Below are 21,627 nucleotides of genomic sequence, written 5' to 3' on the forward strand. Positions count from 1 at the left end.
AATTTTCGAAAAAAATTGAAACTTTATAAAAAATTATAAATTTTTCAAAAAAGATCAATGGTTTGAAAATAAATTTACTTGCATCATACATCTTACATTGATACGCAACAAAGAAGCCTTGCACAAATCCTGCATTGCAACACAATGCAGAACTCTTGAGAAAACGTAAAAAAAAATTAAAAAAAAAATTGAAAACGCCGACTTCTGGCCGCGACTCCAATTCAAGGTCTGACTTCAACACGCCCTAATTGTGGAAAAATTGCAATCGATGCGTCACTATCACAATATAACTAATTTATTCACACATGATTAATACAAAAAATACATACAATCTGTATCTGTTTAATCAAAACTTGATTTCATTGAACATTTCATTGTGTGATTTACACGTCTATCATGAAACTAAATTTTCAATCACGAAATTTTGAATTGCTAGAAAATTTGGTTAAGAGGTTACTAAATTCTCAACAAATATAAAAATAAATTGCATCTCATCACTAGCAAGTGCTGACATGGCGACATGAGAGTACACAAATAACAATAAATTTTATTTGATATGAGAAAAAATTCAGTACGAATATCATAAGCCATTGAACCATTGCTTCGTTGAAATGAATAGTCGTATTCGTGAATCAGCGTACTCAGCATGACTGCAATTGAGATGGTCGTCATGTACAAGATATGAAATATTTATCTAAATTAAATAAAATATACGTAAAGCCACATGAAATTTTAAAGCTGGAAAGTTAGTCATGACTAAAAATATTTTGCTAACCAGCCTTAACTTAGCGGAATTAGAATTTCATCATTTTAAAAATTGAAGTATGTAACAAATAAATTGCACACCAGTGGGTAGTTTGTAGGAATACGTTAAACAAAATTCACTAGTTATATATAATATATACCAAAACATTTGGATTTATCATAACAGGCGCGAATCTCAGATAGATTTCTCAGAACACGGAAAGAAATTAGGAGAAACAGGAAAAAATAATTTAACAACGAATGAGAAACGTTTGCAGCACAGTTTTTTTAAACATTGATATTAGTACAGCAGTTGAAAAAAAAAATTCTGCCACACTGAATGAGGTACATTGAGACACAGTAAAGATATTGACAATTGATGCTCAAGTGAACGCTAATGGTTACCATACCAGGGCACAAAAATATGGCGATAAAGGATTAAATAAGAAAATAAAGTACGTCGTAAAATTATCTTTAACAAACTCAAAATTATTCCGATTCTCTGACTTCCATATACTTATTTCGATGTTTCATTTCGATGTACTGTTTGTTAATTTATGGTAACTGGCGTTCATATCTTTCAAGAATAAACTCGTCTTTTTCACTTCAAAACTTTCACTGAAACTTAGAAACTTGCATGTTCACATAATGTGATACTCAACTTTTATTTAACCCCGCAACGGTAGTTAATATTGAAGTAAAATTGTAGCGAATCGAGAAACGAATATGAGGCGGTTTGCACAACTGTTTAATAAAGTACGGACAAACTTGCACAGGACACACAAGACGGGATGTGGACTCGAGTAAACTAAAGGCAGTCCAGCGCCATAGGTTTATCACACACACACGTATTCACATGTATAATTTTCACATGTATAACTCAATATACTGATGACTACCTAAATTGACTTCAAGTGTAATTTTAATAAAATCTTGACACCGGAAGAGGACAACAACAAGAGCCGCATGCGCTCGACGCGAGACTCGCGCTCCTATTGTTCCGGCATTGAAGATAAGCTGCGGCGTATAGCCTGTGGCCTCGCACGCCGGAACTCTCCCACTAACGCAGGACAAACTACGGTGTAAAGTAAACCCACTGCACACCTTAGTGATTCTTTGCTTATATAATAGCGAAAACTTTGGACTTTTTATATTAGACGTGAATAAAGTATTGTAAATGACGGTCGCCGGCAATGGGCATTCAAAACTGAAAATTTTCCACATTTCTCATAGGCAATCCTTATATAATTAGACAATAAAACAAGACCCACTTGATCGTAATAAAAACGGGTAAACAATTTGTATTTCTTAAAGAAAGTGTAGCCAACCCAGAAGAATGAGAAGACTTACACCCAGCCTTAATAAGATGCTCAACTTAAAAATCGAACACAGCTTTGGATGTAGAATTATGAATCCTAAAAGCTGAATTGAAGGTAAAAAATACCTTATCCTATAATTAAATGGATAAAAAACAGTTTTATGTAAATTTAATAAAGATATAGTTTCAATCTAAGAAATTAACATCATTGTTTGAAAAATGAGCCAATCAATAAAAAATAAACTGAATTTTAGAAATGAATATTCAAAAAAGAAAGCCTTACTGCTGACTGCTGACAATTGTCCACATAATTAAATTTGGCGCTAACGAAGTAGCGAAATCATCAACAAAAAAAAAAGAAAATGTAAACTTGACATTAGTTTACCTTGTGGCTTGTGCGTCGGTTGTAGAGCCATCTCAAACACCAATTAAAAATTGAAAAAAAAAACACCAAAAAGGTTAAAAATCTCAGGCATCACGAATTTATCAAGTCGAATAATTATTTGTCACCTTCGGGAGGCCTTAAGTGACCAAAAAACTGAAGCTGGAGAGAAAAGAGCTACGATAGCATCTCAGAGACGAAGAACCAAGAAAATACGAGCGGCAGATACTTTACATGCAGGCAGTCCAGGCCGCGTATCAACCTAATCTATAACCGAGACGCGCAGTCTGGTGCCACAACGTTAAAACCTAACCCGATTACCGAAGGCACCATATCACAAGCTCTGTCTGTGATCAGGCGCTCCAGAACTATGTACCTATGAACACCAAGTCCAACGTATATGGTGCTTGAAGCGCTAAAAGTATGTTATTTCAAACGAATTTTACACAGAGCTTCCAAAAAATACTACGCTCAATTAAAACTAGTCCATCGTCATCAGCCTAAGTTTGGCTGGGCCAGCTTATCTCTGACTTGGCTTCTACTAGCCTAAAAATTTTACCTTAGAAATATTCTTCTGAAATTTCACCAGAACACAGAGCAACATATGTACAAAATTATATGAGCTTCATGGATTTAATAGTTCAAGGATATCCAAACCACACTTGAGGATTGAAGATCACATAGCTTCGAACACCCAGTCGAGTTCAGCTGCCCGAACGGCATGAAACCAGCGGCCAGTTGAGCAGCTTTTGTTCTCACTGTCTACTCGCCCATTTAAATTACCTCTACCCTAGTAAAAAATATCTGTTTCTATGGGGCCGATGTATGGCCAACGGTCGATCGGTGACATTAAGGCTCTGATGTTATCGGTGCCCAAGCTATAGGCCTTCACCTGAACTAACTGACCAGCGATTTATAACCCTCCAGCTGTCATCCCTATCGCTGAGTGGCATCACTTTCGACGGCTAAATATAAACTTTGAAACAAGTGACTAAGTGAATAATAATAAAATGAACGATGATTCTGACATGTCTAGCTGAACAACGAGTCTATCATAGTCAGATGAACCTTTCATCATACAAACTTATTTGTCAAATGATTAAATTGTAAACTTGAATCGATTTGAAAAACGTTTATTAAAGCACTGATTTGTAAGCGAGGTAATAAATTTCGTTTTGCTGTAACGGGTAATTTACAAAATCCACATCATATTTTATGATGCCGATAATAGTTGACAAATAATTCGCTGGACATGTAAAGAAAAAAAAAACTCGTCTGTAGGAATTACTTCCTAAGTAAGCACAGGAAAGGAATCTGGTAGGAAGTCACTAGGTACTTGCAAAGTTGAATTAAGGTCTGATGGCAATTAACCTGAGCTGCAGAAGGCAAGTTTCATTAAATTAATCCAACGCAGTGGCAAAGTAAACAAGACGGTGACGAATGTATGACATGCAACGGCATGCGTGCAGTAAGTAGTGAACAAAATTATCGGTACGTTACCTGCTGCTTCGAGAGATGGTAGAGGCAAGTAACGCTTGGAGTCTCAGGTACTTTGTTGTTTGACTTATGGGCATCAGATTCACTCTGCTTTCCAGTAACTAACTGTTTCATTAAGTCACGTTGCTTGTGGACACACAAACTTGTGGGGATCGATCGCTTATGCACCATAGGCATCTTGCAGGTATGGTGGAGATTTGAATCCGAAGTAGAAAGGGCCGACGGAGATTTAGAGTTCACGTCGCACAACACGCCATTGCAGGCCTCGTCACTTTCAACGTGTTCTTTTTCCAACTTACTTTGAGACATTCCTGGCTTAGAGTCCAATAGCACTTCGGCAGAGGCACTCACGTTTTTAAGTGAGAACGAAAGAGAGCGACTTGCTGATCTCGGTAAAGATTTTCTCGAGTTGTGAGATGCAATAGACGAGCGGCGAGATGAATGCCGGGATGAATTACAAGACGGACGACGAGAAAGACGTCTCTGTTTAGGAACTTCTACCAAAGTAGAACGTCTCATAGACGCCCTCACATTCAGTTCTTCTGAGCCTACATTCCCAGTAAACTGTGAGGAGTTGGTGGAATCAGCTGACAGAAGAGCAGCTTCGTTCGGAGTGGAAAACAAGACAATTTCACCAGCAGAAGGAAGAGGCTCAGGCACTGGCACAACCGAGAGTAAGCAGGAGCTAGTCCCTGTAGTCGAAGAGACCAATGCAGCACGAGTAGCAGTCGTGCTGGAACCTGTAGGAGCGACAGGAACAGCACAAGTTTTTGCGACAGTTTCGACTGGCACCGTGGCAGAGACCACCTGACCTGAAGCGTCCTTCAAACTGGCCTTTAAATTGCCAGAGTTTTCGGTCATGGACTTGCTCGGCTTTGGGCATGTCGAGCGTTCCAAGTTCATTTGATTAAGGATCGCAGCACATGGGCGTGTGGCGTTACTGGCGAGAGGCACTGAATTGCTCAAGTGAAGAGGAGTTCCGCTGTACCGAAGCGACTCCACGGAATTATCATCGCGAGCAATCCCGTAAAGCGCTAAATCTTTTTCGCTTTTTGCATCACTTGAGAGATTTCCCGTGCTATATTTCCTGCGGCCATTAACAGAAAAGCTGAACTTGAGTGGCTTGGGCATTGCTTGGGATGCCAAGCAGTGTTAAGCAATGATTATGACCAATGATTATTTCTCGGCATAAAATATATCTGAAAAACATAAATATCAATTCAATCGCAAAATAGTTCAACAATTAAAATATAAAAAGATGGATTATCGAGTGCGGTGATGTAGAAGAGAAGCAACATGGAGCACGTTTTAAAATTTTCATAACAAACGTTTAATTTCATTTGTTTTATTCAGATAACGGGCACATTGCCATGGCGCTTCTCTGAACTATTTTACCAATATGCAATGATGATAAATATCTTTCGAATTGGATCTCGAAATAAATTATTTCACAATTTTTGGGGTGACGACGTGGCACCTCGGATCAGCCTTCATAGAAGTAAACGCCTTTCGAAAAATATTGTGCTTAATTGTTTCGTTTCCATCAACAGGGCAGAATGAGATTCATTCATTACCAATCAAAAACGAGTTAACGATACACAAGAAAATTTTTCTCGTACATCGTTTACAGCTTGAAGGTGACATGCAATTTATCGTCACATTTCATTGTTATCACAGAGAAAATCACTTTTAAAACTCAATGTCAAAACGTATAACACACCACAAAACCTACAACTTAATACAATTCGTTATTTTTTCGTTATTTTTAGGGGCCTATCTATTACAGTGAACCCATATGGTTCATTCAAAACGAGTGGAAACGACCTAATCTGAGAGAGCAGAGTTGATGACTGACCGATGTAGGATGTGTGGCGCGCACAGTACGTGAGTGAGCAGTGCGGTAGGCAATGCATATACCTACACACCTGGTGGGCGGTGTATGTGGCGCGTCACAAACACCTCTGAACGAAGGGCAGGTGTAACAAAGAGACCTAACCCTACAACACACTGAACAAACTGTTATGTAAGAGCAGGCGGTCGCATCACAACACACGCATCACTGGCGTGTGTATACATACGCATTGGCAATAATTGGTTCAATGTCGTGCACATCTTAGCTACGTACAGGAATTTTCACATGTATAACTCAATATACCGATGACTACCTAAATTTATTTAAGTGTAATTTTAATAAAATCCTGACAAAACTAAAGGCAGAGAGTCAAAAGCAAGTTGATTGCGCAAAAAAAGAACAAATAAAAAAATGCAGAATTAGATATTTGTTCTAGTTTTTCATCTTTATGCACGTCAAGTTTTAAAGCCATGGATATGTAAAGGTAAATTATTCACCTACATAACACAGAATCAGCCATTGTGCGTGAACGAGTTATATCAAATTGATTTAAAAATCTATCTCGGTTGAGTGACCTAAAAAAAATCGTTCGAATTTTGTCCCCAGAAGTGCAACGTGCCGTGGCATCTGAATCGAGGCGAACAATGGCCCTCTGCTGAATTAATTTCAACATTTCCCGGTGTTTGGAATTCCGAATCAATTTTAATTCATGAATTCAAGTCAAGCGTCTAGCGTGTAGAAAAGCTGCGATAAAAATAAACTTGACATAAATAAAGTTGTATCCTGTTCAAGACTCTCTAAGTTGCTGTGACATGTTTCACATTACCGAACTTTGAAAAATTTTTCTTGAACCTATCACCGCAATTGTTACGCAGGCCTTCTCGTCGGTTTCCTAGCAAAAAAAACGCATGTCCTGACTAAAAATAAAATAGTTTAACCAACTCCAAAAGAATTTGGGGGAGCGAGTATCCTATCGCTTACATTTTTAGCGAGCGAATGAAAATTACCTCGAATAGAATCAGTAAAATGTTATCGATCAGTGAAACGAACTCAACAAACACAATAAGTTAAAATACCTACACGGATGAAATAATCTAGATCAATAAAAAACAAATCAATAATTTAAAATACTCGAATAAATTAAAAAGCAGACCAATAGAAACCAACTCAGTGAAAGAAAACAAATAACCAACTCAATAAATGAAGCCGACTAAAAAACTAAGTCCATGAATAATGCCAACTCGACGAATGAAAGTGCGTGACTGAAACTCACGCAGAGGAAGAAACTTGATTATGTTTCATCCTCGACGGATGAAACACGAGTGACGGCTGAACCCTTCCGACGAATGCCTTCGAGTGGTAATTGAATCCTAGATTCAGTTGAGACTTACGGGACAGGCATAGTGGCAAACCAGTGTGAATTCATAGAATCAGATCATTTTTAATTTTCTTATTTAATCAAGACTTAAACCAATACCTTATGTAGGATGATGCTGGTATCCATGATACTCTGCTGGTCTACTCATAATAGTAATAAGACTTAAAATTTAACTTGAAGGAGAGGCTAAAGATCTCACTGCTTTGCCACTATGGGGACAGGGAATAATGGATCGAAGTGACTGACACAGCGATAACTGAACACCGAAAAGACGACATTTAACCAGAGTGAGCCAAAAAAAGAAAGGTTCAATGTAACTTAAATTTTATCGATGAAATGGTACAAAAAATGGATAATCATAACCGAAATATTTGCAACTTTAACTTGAAGATGGGGAAGAAACTAAAATAAATCTAATCGAAATAATTTTTTCAACTTTGAAATATGATAAATAGTATATGAATGTGAAGAAAAATATTTGACTGAATTGTTAAATCTGGCGACAAAATACCCAGCTCAAATTTCGTCTTGCAAACATGAAATGGAAAATCATAAAAAAAACTTCTACTCTCACATAATGGAAAAATGACGATGGTGAAAGCCGCACTACGGAAAAAAACACACATCCAGTCCAAATTAATGATGATTTTCCGTAGCTGATATGTCATACGTAACGATAGCGAAGATTCAAACATGATCGGAATAAGAATAAATTAAAGTCATAAACGAATATATTTTTCGATTTTCAGGCAATGCTGAAACTCAAAGAGCGTATATAAATAACACATTATATTCGAATTGCAGCGCGGATTACGCGATTTCACGAAAGCTTACTGAAGTGAAATAGAAGTATTAATTATTCACTTCTCATTAAAATTGATAAGAATTCCGATGCGTTTGGGATATTTTTGAGAATGAGGACAATCAATAGCGTGATGATAGTAACTCGCATATACTTATAGATAATACCACTTGCATCATTATAATTGAGCTCCTTTTCTGCTTGCATTTGCAATTTCATTAGGAAGTTCAAACAAGTTTATTCATGATCACTTTAGAATTTTTTTATCGAAAATATAACAAATCAAATGCGTCATCATTTTCATGCACATTTCCAACGCATCAAACTATGTTACTGAAAATAACAACATGCGAATTATTGAGTTCCATACGCCAACAACCTTTACGATCTGTTAGCATAAACATCAGTACCGTAGTAACTGCACATAAAAATGTGAGATACTTCATAGAAAGCATTCTTTATTGCTTTTATTAATATAACAGAAACGTTCAGTTCCAATTCACAAGGAAAGCTGCTATATCCCATGGTTTGAAAACCACAGAATAAGGGTTTTTCGGGGTTTTAAAGCCAAACCCATGGTTTGAAAACCATGGAATAAGTGTTCCATGTTTTGAAAACCATAGAATAAGGGTTACCGTGATTAAGGAATGTTTCATCATTACATAAAACATTGGATGTGTTCAAACTCCTACCGGCAAATCTCCAAGTCGGAATTTATTTCGTGCTCTAGTCAGGATACAAGAAGACGGTGTTCGTGCTGCGACATGAAAACAAAACTTGAGCAGCAGGTCAAGAATTGTTCCCGGTATTAAGATATTTTTACATTATTATATTTGAGCACGTTCCTGCTGGTGCCCATACTTAATTGCTGCGGATTATTTTCCATTACAAAAGAAATGAAAGAGAAATGTCAGTAATTATGTTCAATGCACATGCGTTTGTTATGAAAAATAATGTAATGCATAACGAGCTTTCAAAAATGAGAGCTTAGTTCGTTTGGTTTGAATTTAACTATTTTACACAGACTTATTTAAATTATGTAAAATATTTATGTAAAGTAATGAATATTGTTTTTTGAACCTATAACAGGTCAGTTTGTGAGATAGCTACTTTGATATTAAAATGACTATAGGTATATAATGACTTCAGGAGTACACATTAAAATGTACATCTCGTTGCATCTTAAATGATAAGTTATATATAATTACACGACTCGTTTTTCCGGTCTCCCCCTTACAAGATATGCGACTACTAAACCACATGAAAGTTGCCTACATCCACACGGTCTATAGAGCGTTAACATCCGTGGACGACAGTGCTAATATCTCGAGTTGTGAAGCATGCAAAACAAAATAACAAACGCCAATTCAATACTGTAGATGCGTTGGATGCATCAGGTCGCTCACTATTTTATTTAGAGCTAAGTTAGTTTTCTCATTTTATATTCCAATTGCAGGCCTTCCAAAACTGATTGTTTTTTTATGCACTCACGACGCAGGCTACACGAGCTGAGAAATGGGCACACTTACGAGTGCGTTCAAAAGCAAGTGAGCAAAGAAATAATATTTTACAATAAACGTGGTTATCACCACAGTTACCTGGACGTATTGATAAAAATACGGCAGAGTGGAAAGGAGTTGGGTTATAACCTTATAAGGATGTCATATTTATGAATGTACTTTTGTGCATTATATGATGGATACAGTAACAGTCGTCGATGCCATTCGTTTTTGGCAAGCTTGGAAGTTTAATTTTCGTGAATAGACACAGCGTAACTCTAACAGAGCAAATCATTGTTTTTTTTCACTTGGTAACAGGGCGATCGCTCAAATTTGCATGACAGATTAATAATAACCCAAAAAGTTACAAAAATTTAGGTTAGACAAGTCAGTATTTTTAAATTATTGATTGTACCCCAGGTACGAATAAGCCGCCACCGAGCTAACTGCGTATCGAGCGTCTTCACAATATGTCTGAGCAACACTGGGTCTGGACATTCTGCATCAGTTAGAGTCAGGGAACGTCTTCACAATATGTCTGAGCAACACTGGGTCTGAACATTTTGCATTAGTTAGAGTCAGGGAGCGTCTTCACAATATGTCTGAGCAACACTGGGTCTGAACATTTTGCATTAGTTAGAGTCAGGGAGCGTCTTCACAATATGTCTGAGCAACATTGAGTCTGGACATTCTGCATTAGTTAGAGTCAGGGAGACTCGAGCACAATCACAAATAATACTTCTACTGAATGGGCGAAATCAAATAATTTACAAGCAATATTACTGATAGAGCGGTATTAATTGGCGGTAATTTTATTTATAGAGCGGGAGCGGTATTTAATTGACATAACGTATTTGATATTATAACTGCAATCAAAAGAATGTGATTAAAGCATCAAATTTAAATCTAAAAATAATTTTCCGGAGCAAACTTCACATTTTTCACAAATTCAAGGCACCACGAACCATAAAAGGCCCGTGACCTAGCAGCCCCATTTCGTTCGTGGCTCTAAATTTCTTTCAATTCATTTTTTCTCACCTTTAAACACAAAAATACATAGCAGATAATAGTCATGTTATCCAGAAGCACCTATTTAAAATCGACTAAATCAAGCACAGTACCTAAAATCACGTATTCATTCAAAATTTAATAAGAAACGAACGCCAAATGCATTTTTGCCAGTAATACAGACACCTGAGCCATTACAAGACACGACAGACCAAAGCAGGTCGCACGATACTACTGCAGCAGAGCTGAGCTACCGATCGAGGGACGCGCGAAACAATGCATAGACCACCTCACTGTTTTGCCCAACACCGACGCACGAGAAACTTGCTTGCTCAATCCAAGCTCCAGATGATCACGGAACGCGCAGGGTAATTCCAAAAAGTCCACTCCAAAAGACAGGGAATGAAAGGGGAAAAAGGTTTTTTCTTTCAGAAACGAGGTTAAATCAGTTATTGGAATACACACTTTGAAATATTAATATATAAGTATAAATTAGGTTTAGGACAAGCATCCAACTTTGCCTAAGTCAGATTGAAGTCAAGGTCGTGGGTATAAGAGACAGAGATAAATCCATAAAGCGTCAATCTATCTTATTCTAAAATGTCCGAACGAACTATGAAATCATGTAGGCTTTATATGAAAAATACGTCTAGTTCGTACCGATAACATCTTTAGAAATTTCCTGTAGAACGGGATTCCAGGAGATTTACGACATTTTTATTCGTTCTACTTTAGTAAAGTATTCGACTCGTACTCTCGTCTCCAAACACGGAAAAAATATGAAAAATTTCAAAACTGTATGCATGGAAAGCTACAAGCTTTCACCGACCAAGTTTTGTACTGTAATAACGTTTTAGTACAGAGTGATTCACAGAAACCTCCTTTTTTGCATTTCTGCCAAGCAGGCAGATGTTGTTGGAAAGGGAGTATTTCATATGAACGGCAAGGTCAGGAAGATTTGTGTCCCGCCTAGTCAATTGGCACTATGCATTGGACAAGCGAGCAGCGCGCGTTTGCTTTTGAGGCGTGCTTTTCTAATGGACGTTCCATTATCACTACTCATCGAGCATTCCGTACTCGGGTCCGTATTCGCTTCTTGAGAAGTTGCCTCACGATGCAGTCATTTTCTTGGGTTATGAGGCTCACTTTCACATTTTCGGAAACGTAAAGAAGCAAAACATGCGTTATTGGGGTGATAACAATCCGCGTGAACTCCATCAGCGGCCACTTCATTGTGAACGCGTAACTGTGTGGTGTGCGATGTCAAAAGTCGGCATAATTGGCCCTTATTTCCTTCAGGAAAACGAACGCGCAGTAACGGTGACTGCAATTCGGTACACACAAATGATTGAGGCTTTTTTTATGCAAAAACTGGTTGAAATGAATGTCTCTAATATCTGGTTCTATCAGGATGGAGCCACGGCCCGCACAGAGAGATGTTCAATTGATCTATATAAGACATTTTGCAGAGCGCCTTATCTACTTGAGAGGTGACCTCCTTTGGCCGGCCTGATCCCGTAATTTGACTCCGTGTAATTTTTCATGTGGTTATTTTTAATCAATTGTTTACAATGACTGTCCAAGGAATCTACCTCATTTGAAGAACAACATAGATCAAACCATCGCCAACATACATGATACCCGTCAATATGCTTCAGCAAGTTGAACAGAACTTCAAAAATCGACTAACTGGATACATTGACAATGGGGTCGGTCATTTGTCCGATGTCATCTTTAAAATTAAGTGATATAAAACTTCAAGTAATGTCTTTTTCAGTAAAATTGATACTGTAATGATGTCTTCAACAGTTCTTTTTTTAAATTAGCTTTCAAATTAGGAAGTTTCCGTGAATTACGCTGTACCTGTAGTTTTACTGAACTATTAGCAAATCTTTCAAGTGATTGCCAGTTAAATAGCCTTCCTCATTGGCTATTACATACGACCATCTGAAATAATTACGGTTCATTTACAACTTAAATTATCAGAAACTGTATTTGTTAATAAAAAATAACTATATTTGCTGACAGCCACTAACTGAACACTTCAAGACAGCAACGCATGCTATCCAAAGTTTACAATAGTTTGCTGTCAAAGTGTATTATTTTCTACGAGGCTAGTAAGGATCCCTTAATAGAAAACGAAGGCCAGTGGTAATTTGAAGGAGATACTCATTTAAAATTTATCGACTTTTTTTCTCAAATTAAAAGACTATGAATATGAGCATGAAAATAAATTAGAAAGTACTAGATTATTGAACAACGGTTACACGCAATAATCATCGACAGCATTAACAAATGGTTGTGCTCCAGAGCTGGCGTAAGCGGAATCTGTGAGCAAGTGATGTTAGAACGAAGAATGTTAAGGAACGAAGATGCGCACCACAAGAACAAAAAAAAGCTGACATGCCAACAAATGCATAGCATTGATACATTAACAATTGCAAAATTCTATACGGAATTAAAATGAGGGCAGAAATTAGTGAATACTAATGCAGATCAAATAATTGACACTATGTTGATTTGTTTTAGTTACCATAACAATTTATTAAGAAACCGAGCTATCCTGCCGAACAGTTTCAACTAAAAAAAAACCGTGGAACATTCTGCATGTCCTAGGATTTAGGTCCTGGAACGACAACAAGACGGACTTAAGGCATTTATGTGGGAGTCCAGAGTTAAGAAGATGTCGACCGAGAAAGTGAGTGGCAATATTGTGCGAACGTCTATTATAAGCAATCGCTGCTACTAACGTTCGAGACTATACAAAGATTAGCCGAGGTGGAAGATCTGCGGTATGATATACGACATAATTAGTCATTTAGATGGAAATTTTCCAAGTTGAAGAGTAGCTGCACCGAATGAATTAAACACACAGAAAAAGTGTAGCCATCTTACTGACTTAGGAACCCCCCTCCTCAAAAAAATTAATAAATAAATAAAATAAAACAGAACATTCGCGTGAAAAGGCAACAAAGCCTAACACTTTAATTAGAATGCAAGTCTAGTTAAACTATTTCGGCTAAGCTGAACTATGAACTAAGATTTATATAGCGTCACACATACCCATGCAGTGACATCAATTCAGAACATGAATAGGCAAAGACATCGAAAAATGACACCCGCACTAACCTTGCTATCGAACGAGCTCCACGAGGGTCGGCTAAACATCTTTGAGGGCAGTAAAAAAAAGAACAAAAATTTAGGATATTAAAAGCAACTTTAAGACATTAATGCTGCCACTAATGAACACGTTGCCTTAACTCATTTTGGAAGCACAATCCCATGCTACTAGAAATAAGGTTCAATTTACTTACAGAGAATTTCAAGTAAATAAGCTATTAAAGAGATATTAAGAAAGATATTTAAGTAAGAAAGAGGTATTTAGAGTAATAATTGAGGCTAAAGAAAGGTTAGAAGTTGTAAAAGATTCATGAAATTCAAGAATTACCCTTTCACTCATTGCTGAACAGAACTACTTCAGACATTTTATTTAAATAGGATTTCATCTAGTCTAAAGAATCATATATTACTTTCACATTGCAACTGAAATATATATTAGGGATATCTCACACCCTTTTGACTGTTATTTGAGGGCGTCAGTGATAATAATACAATAATATGCGTCAGTGAAGTAAAATTGGACATTAGGTTCCGATCAGTGCAGAAGATCCCAAAGTGTTTTCGCTGGCCAGTTGTCGACACCAGCGGAAAATAAAATGCAATGCAAATAAAGCAAATCATGCAAATGATGAGATAAAATTCAAAAAGAGGCATGCAAACTCGAAAGAAATTTCAATATTGTTTTTCGGAAGCAATGATCGAACAGTATTGAAAAAAGTTAGGAAGCAAAATTGTAAATGCTTTGGCTTGCATGTAATCCATGGCGCCATCATACGAAAAATGAACCGTCAAAATGAAGATGAGATCAGCAATTTATCCTTAGTAGCTTTTTTTAATATTATGTGCAAGACAAAGTTCTAAAATGTACCTATCAAAGATGTTTTTTTCACGGAATATACATAGTTCAATTCAAGCATCACACCGGAAGATCCAAAGGCAGCATTTGAATTTGTGCGACCGAAGTGTAAATCGATAGATAACTGCATCTTGTGCAAAGTAAATTGATGAAAAAACAGAACAGCATAATAGAAATTGATAGAAAACAGCATAACATTCAACTCACTGGCAATGTATGCGCATGAAATTTTAGCAATTATTGAGATTTGTTCTGAAAAACATGGGTGCAAACATTTCACACTCAGGAGCTGCACTTAAGAAGTGCAAACTTTTTACTTAAAATTACCGCTCGATAAACTTCACAAATAATTCAAGCATGAATTATCCTAAAGAGCAACTGAAAACTGAAATTCTCTGTCAATAAAGTAGTCTTCAAGAAGAATCATATAAATTAAAGGGAATAAATGTTTCTGTTGCAAGAATCCTGAAAAAGTTCGGAAGCCAAAAAAATCAACGGATTGCTCTTATAAGGGAAAACTAACATAAAAATATGAATTAATAATAATGAAAATACAAGTGATGAAACACATCAGTCTAAGCTGGATTAAATTACTTCACAAGACAAAAATACATGATTGAATCAATAAAATTATACTCCGAAAATGAGACGAATTATCCTCGTATATTCAAATGACCCGTCGCGCAACCTCAATAGTTCGGATGGTCTCTTGGCACGCTCTACCAATTAATGACCGGAAACTGTAAGGCGCTTCCCTATATGCTTAAATAAGCAAGGCTTGGGCTGGACCGGACCTGAAACGCCAATGATAAAGCTAACTTTAATATATTTATAGATAAATAGCAAATAATAAGAGTATCAAAGCAGAATGAGTTATCTTAATGAATCAGACGAAATAGAGAACTGATAATTTACGACTTAGAATACGCAGAGTTAATACTAATAAACCGTACGCGTATAGAGATAAATACTTTAAAATAGGGCACGACAAGAGACATTAAGCTAATGATATGGATGCGTCTCGAGAGAGCGAGAGCTTCTAAGAAGTACGACGTTAATTAAGCGCGTGATCCTAAAAATAGAAAACAAAGAATAAATTCTTTGTTTTCTAAATTTTGCACTACTTGCCAATAAATGCAGATTCCAACAATAATCACACGCAACAACTCACCCTGGCGTTGGGGTAAAGCCTATGAAGAACCAGGAGGCCGGTCGGGATTAGCAACTTAAATAAAGGCTACCATAAATTGAACACCAACGTCAGCGCTGGTCACTCTAGATCTTCGTGGTCTTATTGCCAGTAGTAGGAAACTTGCAAACTGACATTTTACACAAAAGTTATGAAACATTCATAATTTTTTTTAAGTCGTTCCAGGTCATGCCTGAACAAATAATAGCATATTTAGTTAGACTTCAAGCTAAAAATAGAAAAAACCTAGGATCTTTTACTTTTGGGGCTTCAATACTTCAATATTTAATAACTTTATTCTTATCGGCAAGAAATACAAGCAAATTATAAGACCAAACAAAAAAAAACATGAATGCCAGTAATCCTAGCACTGGAAGCCGAGCAGAGAAACACGCAGATTAAAATTCGATTGCAGGAACGAGAAATTCTGAATCATCAAAATGCAGTGACGTAAAAATTGAGGGTAAAATCGTGAACCGCTGGCGCCCAAAAAATACATCGATAAACATATAAGCCATCACGCATAACTTGAGTGTATCTTCGCCAGCCAAGAACAACAAAACACGATAACGACCGATGTTAATATTCGTGAAACCGAAAAACACTTAGGGTACAAACACATAAACCCAATTATAAAATCTCTAAATGCCTGCAATTTCGTACTGTAGGGAACTCTAAATTTCAGGTAGGTGCTTAAAATAATTACGATAAACAAGTAACGGGGAATTAAACAGAAAATCAAACGTTTTGCTCTTTTGTTGGGGCCATATTTTTCTTTAAAATTTTCTACCATGCAGTGAGAGTCTCACCTGCACAATATTCGTATGCAATAGACCACAGCATCAGCCTACAAGTTCAGGCTATAATGAAGCCCTCAGTCAAGGCAGTTCTTTAACACGTTTCCCGCGTAACCGGATTGCACAACATTTGCAATCAACCTTTCGTTTGAACACAAATATTCCTGAAGAGAAAGTTTACCAACGATATTTCGAGTTACATTTGTTTTGTCGGATTTGCGTAAAATATTGCGTTTGGTACACTGGTGTCCCAATACGCAACAGTGAAATATCATTGTTGGTACACATATGGCCTAAATAATAATGCTGGGAACTTGCCTGGTGCGCGGATGAAGATCAATGCACCCGCATCCGCAATGCGAACCAACAATAAAGTTTATTTTAAATCAAACTATTTCTATACGATCAATAACCATAATTGTAATATACTGCTTCATTAAAAATATGAAGTTACAATGGCATATTGACGTATTTTTCAGTTCACATCGGAAAGAAAAAGTGCGCTTAAATATTCGACGCTGTAGTCCACACAAGCTAGATAAATCAACATTATTATTGTAATTTAGTAATAAGACCTCAGTCAATCAAAATAGAATTCCACAATATTCAACCGGTCGATAGAACACGCGTGAGGCATGCGTGCGTCAATTGTTCAGTACGATTCTTATAAACCACTTAAAATTTCCTTCAATTGAAAGGGGGCTGAGGGGTTATCTAGTGTGCAAATAGTGCATTTTATTTCATACAAGTTAGCAGGAAGACCAGATAATGAATTTTATTAATTACAAGCAGGTTAGCCTGGCGTTGCCCGGACTCAATAATCCATACACTTTTAGAAATCCCGTCATTCCTGTCTTCTCCAATCCCGTTACCAACAATAAATATTATGTGTGCTAATTGAAATATACCCGTTTTAATCTACGTTTTAAATCTAACATATAACTCCCTTCTGACTCTCAATTGTTCTTTCTTAAATTTAATTTATTAATGCCAGTTTAGACATAAAATTTTAATTTTTTATGCAATCTTTTCCTTCCTGTTAAGAAAATACCTTGCTATTAATCCACTAAGAAAAAAATTACAGGTCCTGGTAATATCGTGACACGATAAGTATCGTACATTTATATATATACGCACCCTAACAGCCCGTACGTGACCACACACGATTTTATATTGTTACGACATACTATGAACGCACACACAATTAAGACAAACTTTGATAATTTTTTATAATATTTTCTTATTTTTAGCGCATTTTCTCATTTATGAAAAAAGCGCTATTGTGCTCGTCATGTCCGTCCGTCCGTCTGTCTGTGACTTCACGTTGCCTAGTATTCATGATACTCGGCAACGAGAAAATGCGCTCTCTGTCACTCACTGCAGTGAGTACTGATACATTTTTTTAATTAATCGAACTAATTGGAGCGCTGTCGATGGTAGTTCGATAAATTGGTATCTGAAAGATTCTAATATCTTAACGACGTGTCGAGTGTAAAAACTTTCAGCGTCGCCATCATGTAAGAATTGATTTGGATTAAGAGATTACGAGACGATAATTTCGATTATGGAAAATGATTTCGATGGATATAATTGCCCAAATTAAATGAATTTATCCCCCTAAAAAATGAAAATTCTTAAATTACGTAGAAAATATCTTCACGATTCTGACAAGTCCGATAGTTTATATGACAAGTCCGATAGGAGAATGATAGATGGAGTCTCATCCTTCAAGATGATAGATATGGCGAGTTTATGGCAGAGAGGTAACGAATGACGATGCTGGCACATTATCCACATACAATTTGTGAGTAAACACAAAATTGCTTATTTATTGTATTAATGTTGATCAAAATCTCACAAATCATTCATTTTAATAATTTGATAATGAAATTTTGAATATACGAAACTTGTTTAGAATATTAAAATGCGTTCCAGAAACCTACATTTTTCATGTATTTACGCCAGTGATAAAATACCATTCCGCTAGTTGAAAAGGAACAAGAATAAAGCCAATAAATCCACACTTAGGTCTTCAATCTAGCCAGTATAGAAGAAGAAATTCGTGCAGGTCCTGTACTAATATCTGTATTCTATTGGTGTACATGTACTCACCATGGCGCCACATCCAGCCTCACCGCGCACTTACAGAATACAAGAGTGAATACAACGAAGAAGCAATCGATTGCAAAAACACCATGAGCGATGGTTACATACACAATCCGAAAGTGAACTAAAGTTGATAGGATAAATCATAATTATTACACCAACCTAATTTCATGATGTGAATCCCAAGAACACCATCTACTGTCTTGAGTTTCTGAAACATGATCTTTATATGACTAGCCACAGTTCCTGTCCAGCATTTTTAGAAGCCCTTGCCCTTGATCCTAACACAAAATAACATTTTTTTTTTGTCTTTAAGACAAGTTACGATTTGGCTAGGTACCTGAGTTGAAAATTGAATACACGATAAAGGCAGGCGAGAAGACTCGCGCTTACATTGCAGATATAGATATTGATAAATAGTCTCACGGTCAACACGGGACAGCACCTTGCGTTCACGAACAGACTAGATGCAGTTCTGCAGGTGTATTTGTGCAGACTTGTAGCGTCCATCACCTCACCAGTTTCAGAGCAAGGCAGCTAGTCATCTAGCCTAATTTCAGTTTTGAAAAGATATGGTCAAAAGGCCACTTTTTAGATCTCCTGTGATCAAGGGAATATTACTATAAACTTGCTCCTGTGCTAGCGTGATCAGACCATTGATCCTACGTGGACTGCGATGACCGGAGGCTCGCACATCGTGACCTAAGCAACTCTCACAGGCCTGCCCTGCGACAGCTTGCAACACTAGAACAACTGCTCGGAAAAATTACTGGGTCATGTTGTCCAAATAGCGTAGCACTGATACGCTCTTTTGCCGGGAAAAACTGCGGGTCAAGATTTCACGAACAAGGGCTAAAACTGCATCGCTATTTGGACGAAATCTCACTTTTTCTGAGTGAAGCTTGACATGTGCTTTAGTTAAAGTCGTTGGTCTCAATAAGTAAACGAAATTACTTAGGTGAAATTTTCCGAATTGCTCAATATTTGTCCACCATAATGCAAGTTTAAAACAATTTAGAGAGTATAAGCTAAGTAACGCATTCAAAAATGAGAGTATGAAAGTTCGTAGAAAATTTGGTACCGAAACCGAGAAGCTAAATGCAATATTACTCCCTGTAATATATTACGTCCTTCCTCGATTGTAATATAACTAAATCTAATGGCCGTTTTCGAACTTCTGTGTTCTGAAAATCGACTTTCACAGGTCTCATTGCAAGCTTTTTCAGCTTTTGTCCGTTTCGGTTTAAGATCAATGGGCTCCAAACACTTTGACGTCGGGACTTACGCATTTGTTCTACTTACAATATTCTGCACGTTGAATTAGAATTTTTACGCAATATCTTCTCGCTTGATGGATTTCCAACTAATCCGGTGTTTACCCAAATAAAGAACTTCATGTTTAAGCGGTACAATGAAGTTGCTTCCGAGCACGATAGCAGGAATGTTGTTCATTGCTTCAATACTTTGGCCCTGCATCCGAAACTGTGTCAAGGGTTATAAAACTTTTGTTCCCAAAGTACTTCTCAAATGTTAGTCTTCGTGTTTTATTGGTAAACAATTTAAAAATCTTTTTTTATGTACAATGATATCCTCCATATTCATATGCGAGTGTCTCTAGTTTATAAATACAGTTGTGCACAATGTGCATCGGCATACGTCGGGATGAATCATTGTATATTTTTAAACAAAGCCTAATTTAAATTCTGCTTTCAGCTCTTATCCACTTGAAATTGTAAATGGATAGGTTTTACGTTTAAATTTTTTTTTGTAATCTTGACTATACTACCTTACCGATTTATACCTTTCTTCTAGAATTTTCAAATTGACGATGGAGCTGGACTCAGGAACGTTTTCTATGAAGAAAGTACGAATTTTTGTGGAATTTTTCTTGCCTCTAAGTTTCTAACGAAAAGCTAAACTTTCAGGTCATAAAATTTAATAAAATGAAATTTCGAGTCATGAACCTAACCTGGAATTTGCAGTAATGATGTCGGTAAATTCATTGGTGGAACCAAGAGTTTATTAATTATGACTAAATTTTCGTCTATTGGTCATGCGGTAAAAAATGATGAAATTTTTATACTACTATATCCGTAAGATGACGCAACAAATTATATCACAGAGTTATTGGTTAGAGAAGCTAGGCATAACGACGCATGATGTTGGTCCCGGTACCAGCATGTAGGTATGCGCCCAGCATCATGTAGGGTGATGTGGTTGGCATGGTAACCACCTAGATTCAGCTTCATTTCGATGCTAATCGTTCGCATGCAGGAGACAGTTTCGAAAGTATCGGTCATATTTAAAAGTGTATTTGCATGACTGGTATTAAAGATTATTAAGTTCTTTCGCAGGTTTGTGCGGATGATTACTAATTTACTTTCGGTAAACGGGTCTACTTCGGGTTGGTCAGTTATTAGCTTAGTCTGAATAACATGACATTCAAAACTTTAAGTACGTAGAAAGCGTAAAATTTCCTTCAGTGATAAAGCGAAATCTATGCAATAGCGATATACCTTCTTGGTTTGTTTCGCTATTGTAACATTCATACGATCTTAACATTTTTTGAATGTAAAAATGGAATTCTCGGGTTTCTTCTAGAAACAAACCATTTAATAACATGAATAAATGGACCCGAGTTAGAGTCATTCTCGAGATGCTTTCAAAATATTTTATAAAATGTCGTGGTAAAGTCACGAGAAAGACGTTGATGAGCATCATGCATCTTCTTCCTACAAGCTTCAACACCAACGACATCCTAATTGTGCGCTAATAAGTGCACAACATGTAAACAACAATAGATTTAGGAAGGTCACGCAGTGGGCCAAACATCAGGTAACATAAAATGACAGTACGTGTGCAAAATGAACCTAAATACGCAAAATTTACTAATTTTGTACAAGATTAAGGTGAAAGTGGATGAAGATGTGAGGAGGAGGAGGAGGAGAATTTGGTTGTTCGGTCATGCCGGACGCAATTTTTCCACCAGAGGTTCACACGTACATTAGCACACGGGACAGTGGTAACTAATAACTATAACACTAATATAAAAACCAAACTTCGCTAATATTAAAAATAT

At 36.8% G+C, this 21,627-nt stretch overlaps 1 protein-coding gene across 4 annotated transcripts in view; it reads right to left on the minus strand.

Annotated features, from left to right (window-relative positions):
* LOC108677916 (S-adenosylhomocysteine hydrolase-like protein 1) overlaps window positions 1-21,627 on the minus strand; it is a 121,169-nt gene that overhangs the window by 67,765 nt on the left and 31,777 nt on the right. For 2 of the 4 annotated variants that reach the window (XM_047881402.1, XM_047881401.1), the window contains exon 1: window positions 3,945-5,119. The exons of the other annotated variants lie outside the window; for them this stretch is intronic. In XM_047881402.1, coding sequence (XP_047737358.1) covers window positions 3,945-5,072 — 1,128 coding nt within the window. In that variant the 5' untranslated portion in view covers window positions 5,073-5,119. Of the gene's footprint in view, window positions 1-3,944; window positions 5,120-21,627 lie in introns of those variants that run through there. 4 annotated transcript variants of the gene reach the window in all.

Source organism: Hyalella azteca, unplaced genomic scaffold, assembly GCF_000764305.2.
Source record: "Hyalella azteca isolate HAZT.00-mixed unplaced genomic scaffold, Hazt_2.0.2 contig1034, whole genome shotgun sequence".
NCBI classification, from domain to species: Eukaryota; Metazoa; Arthropoda; class Malacostraca; order Amphipoda; family Hyalellidae; genus Hyalella; species Hyalella azteca.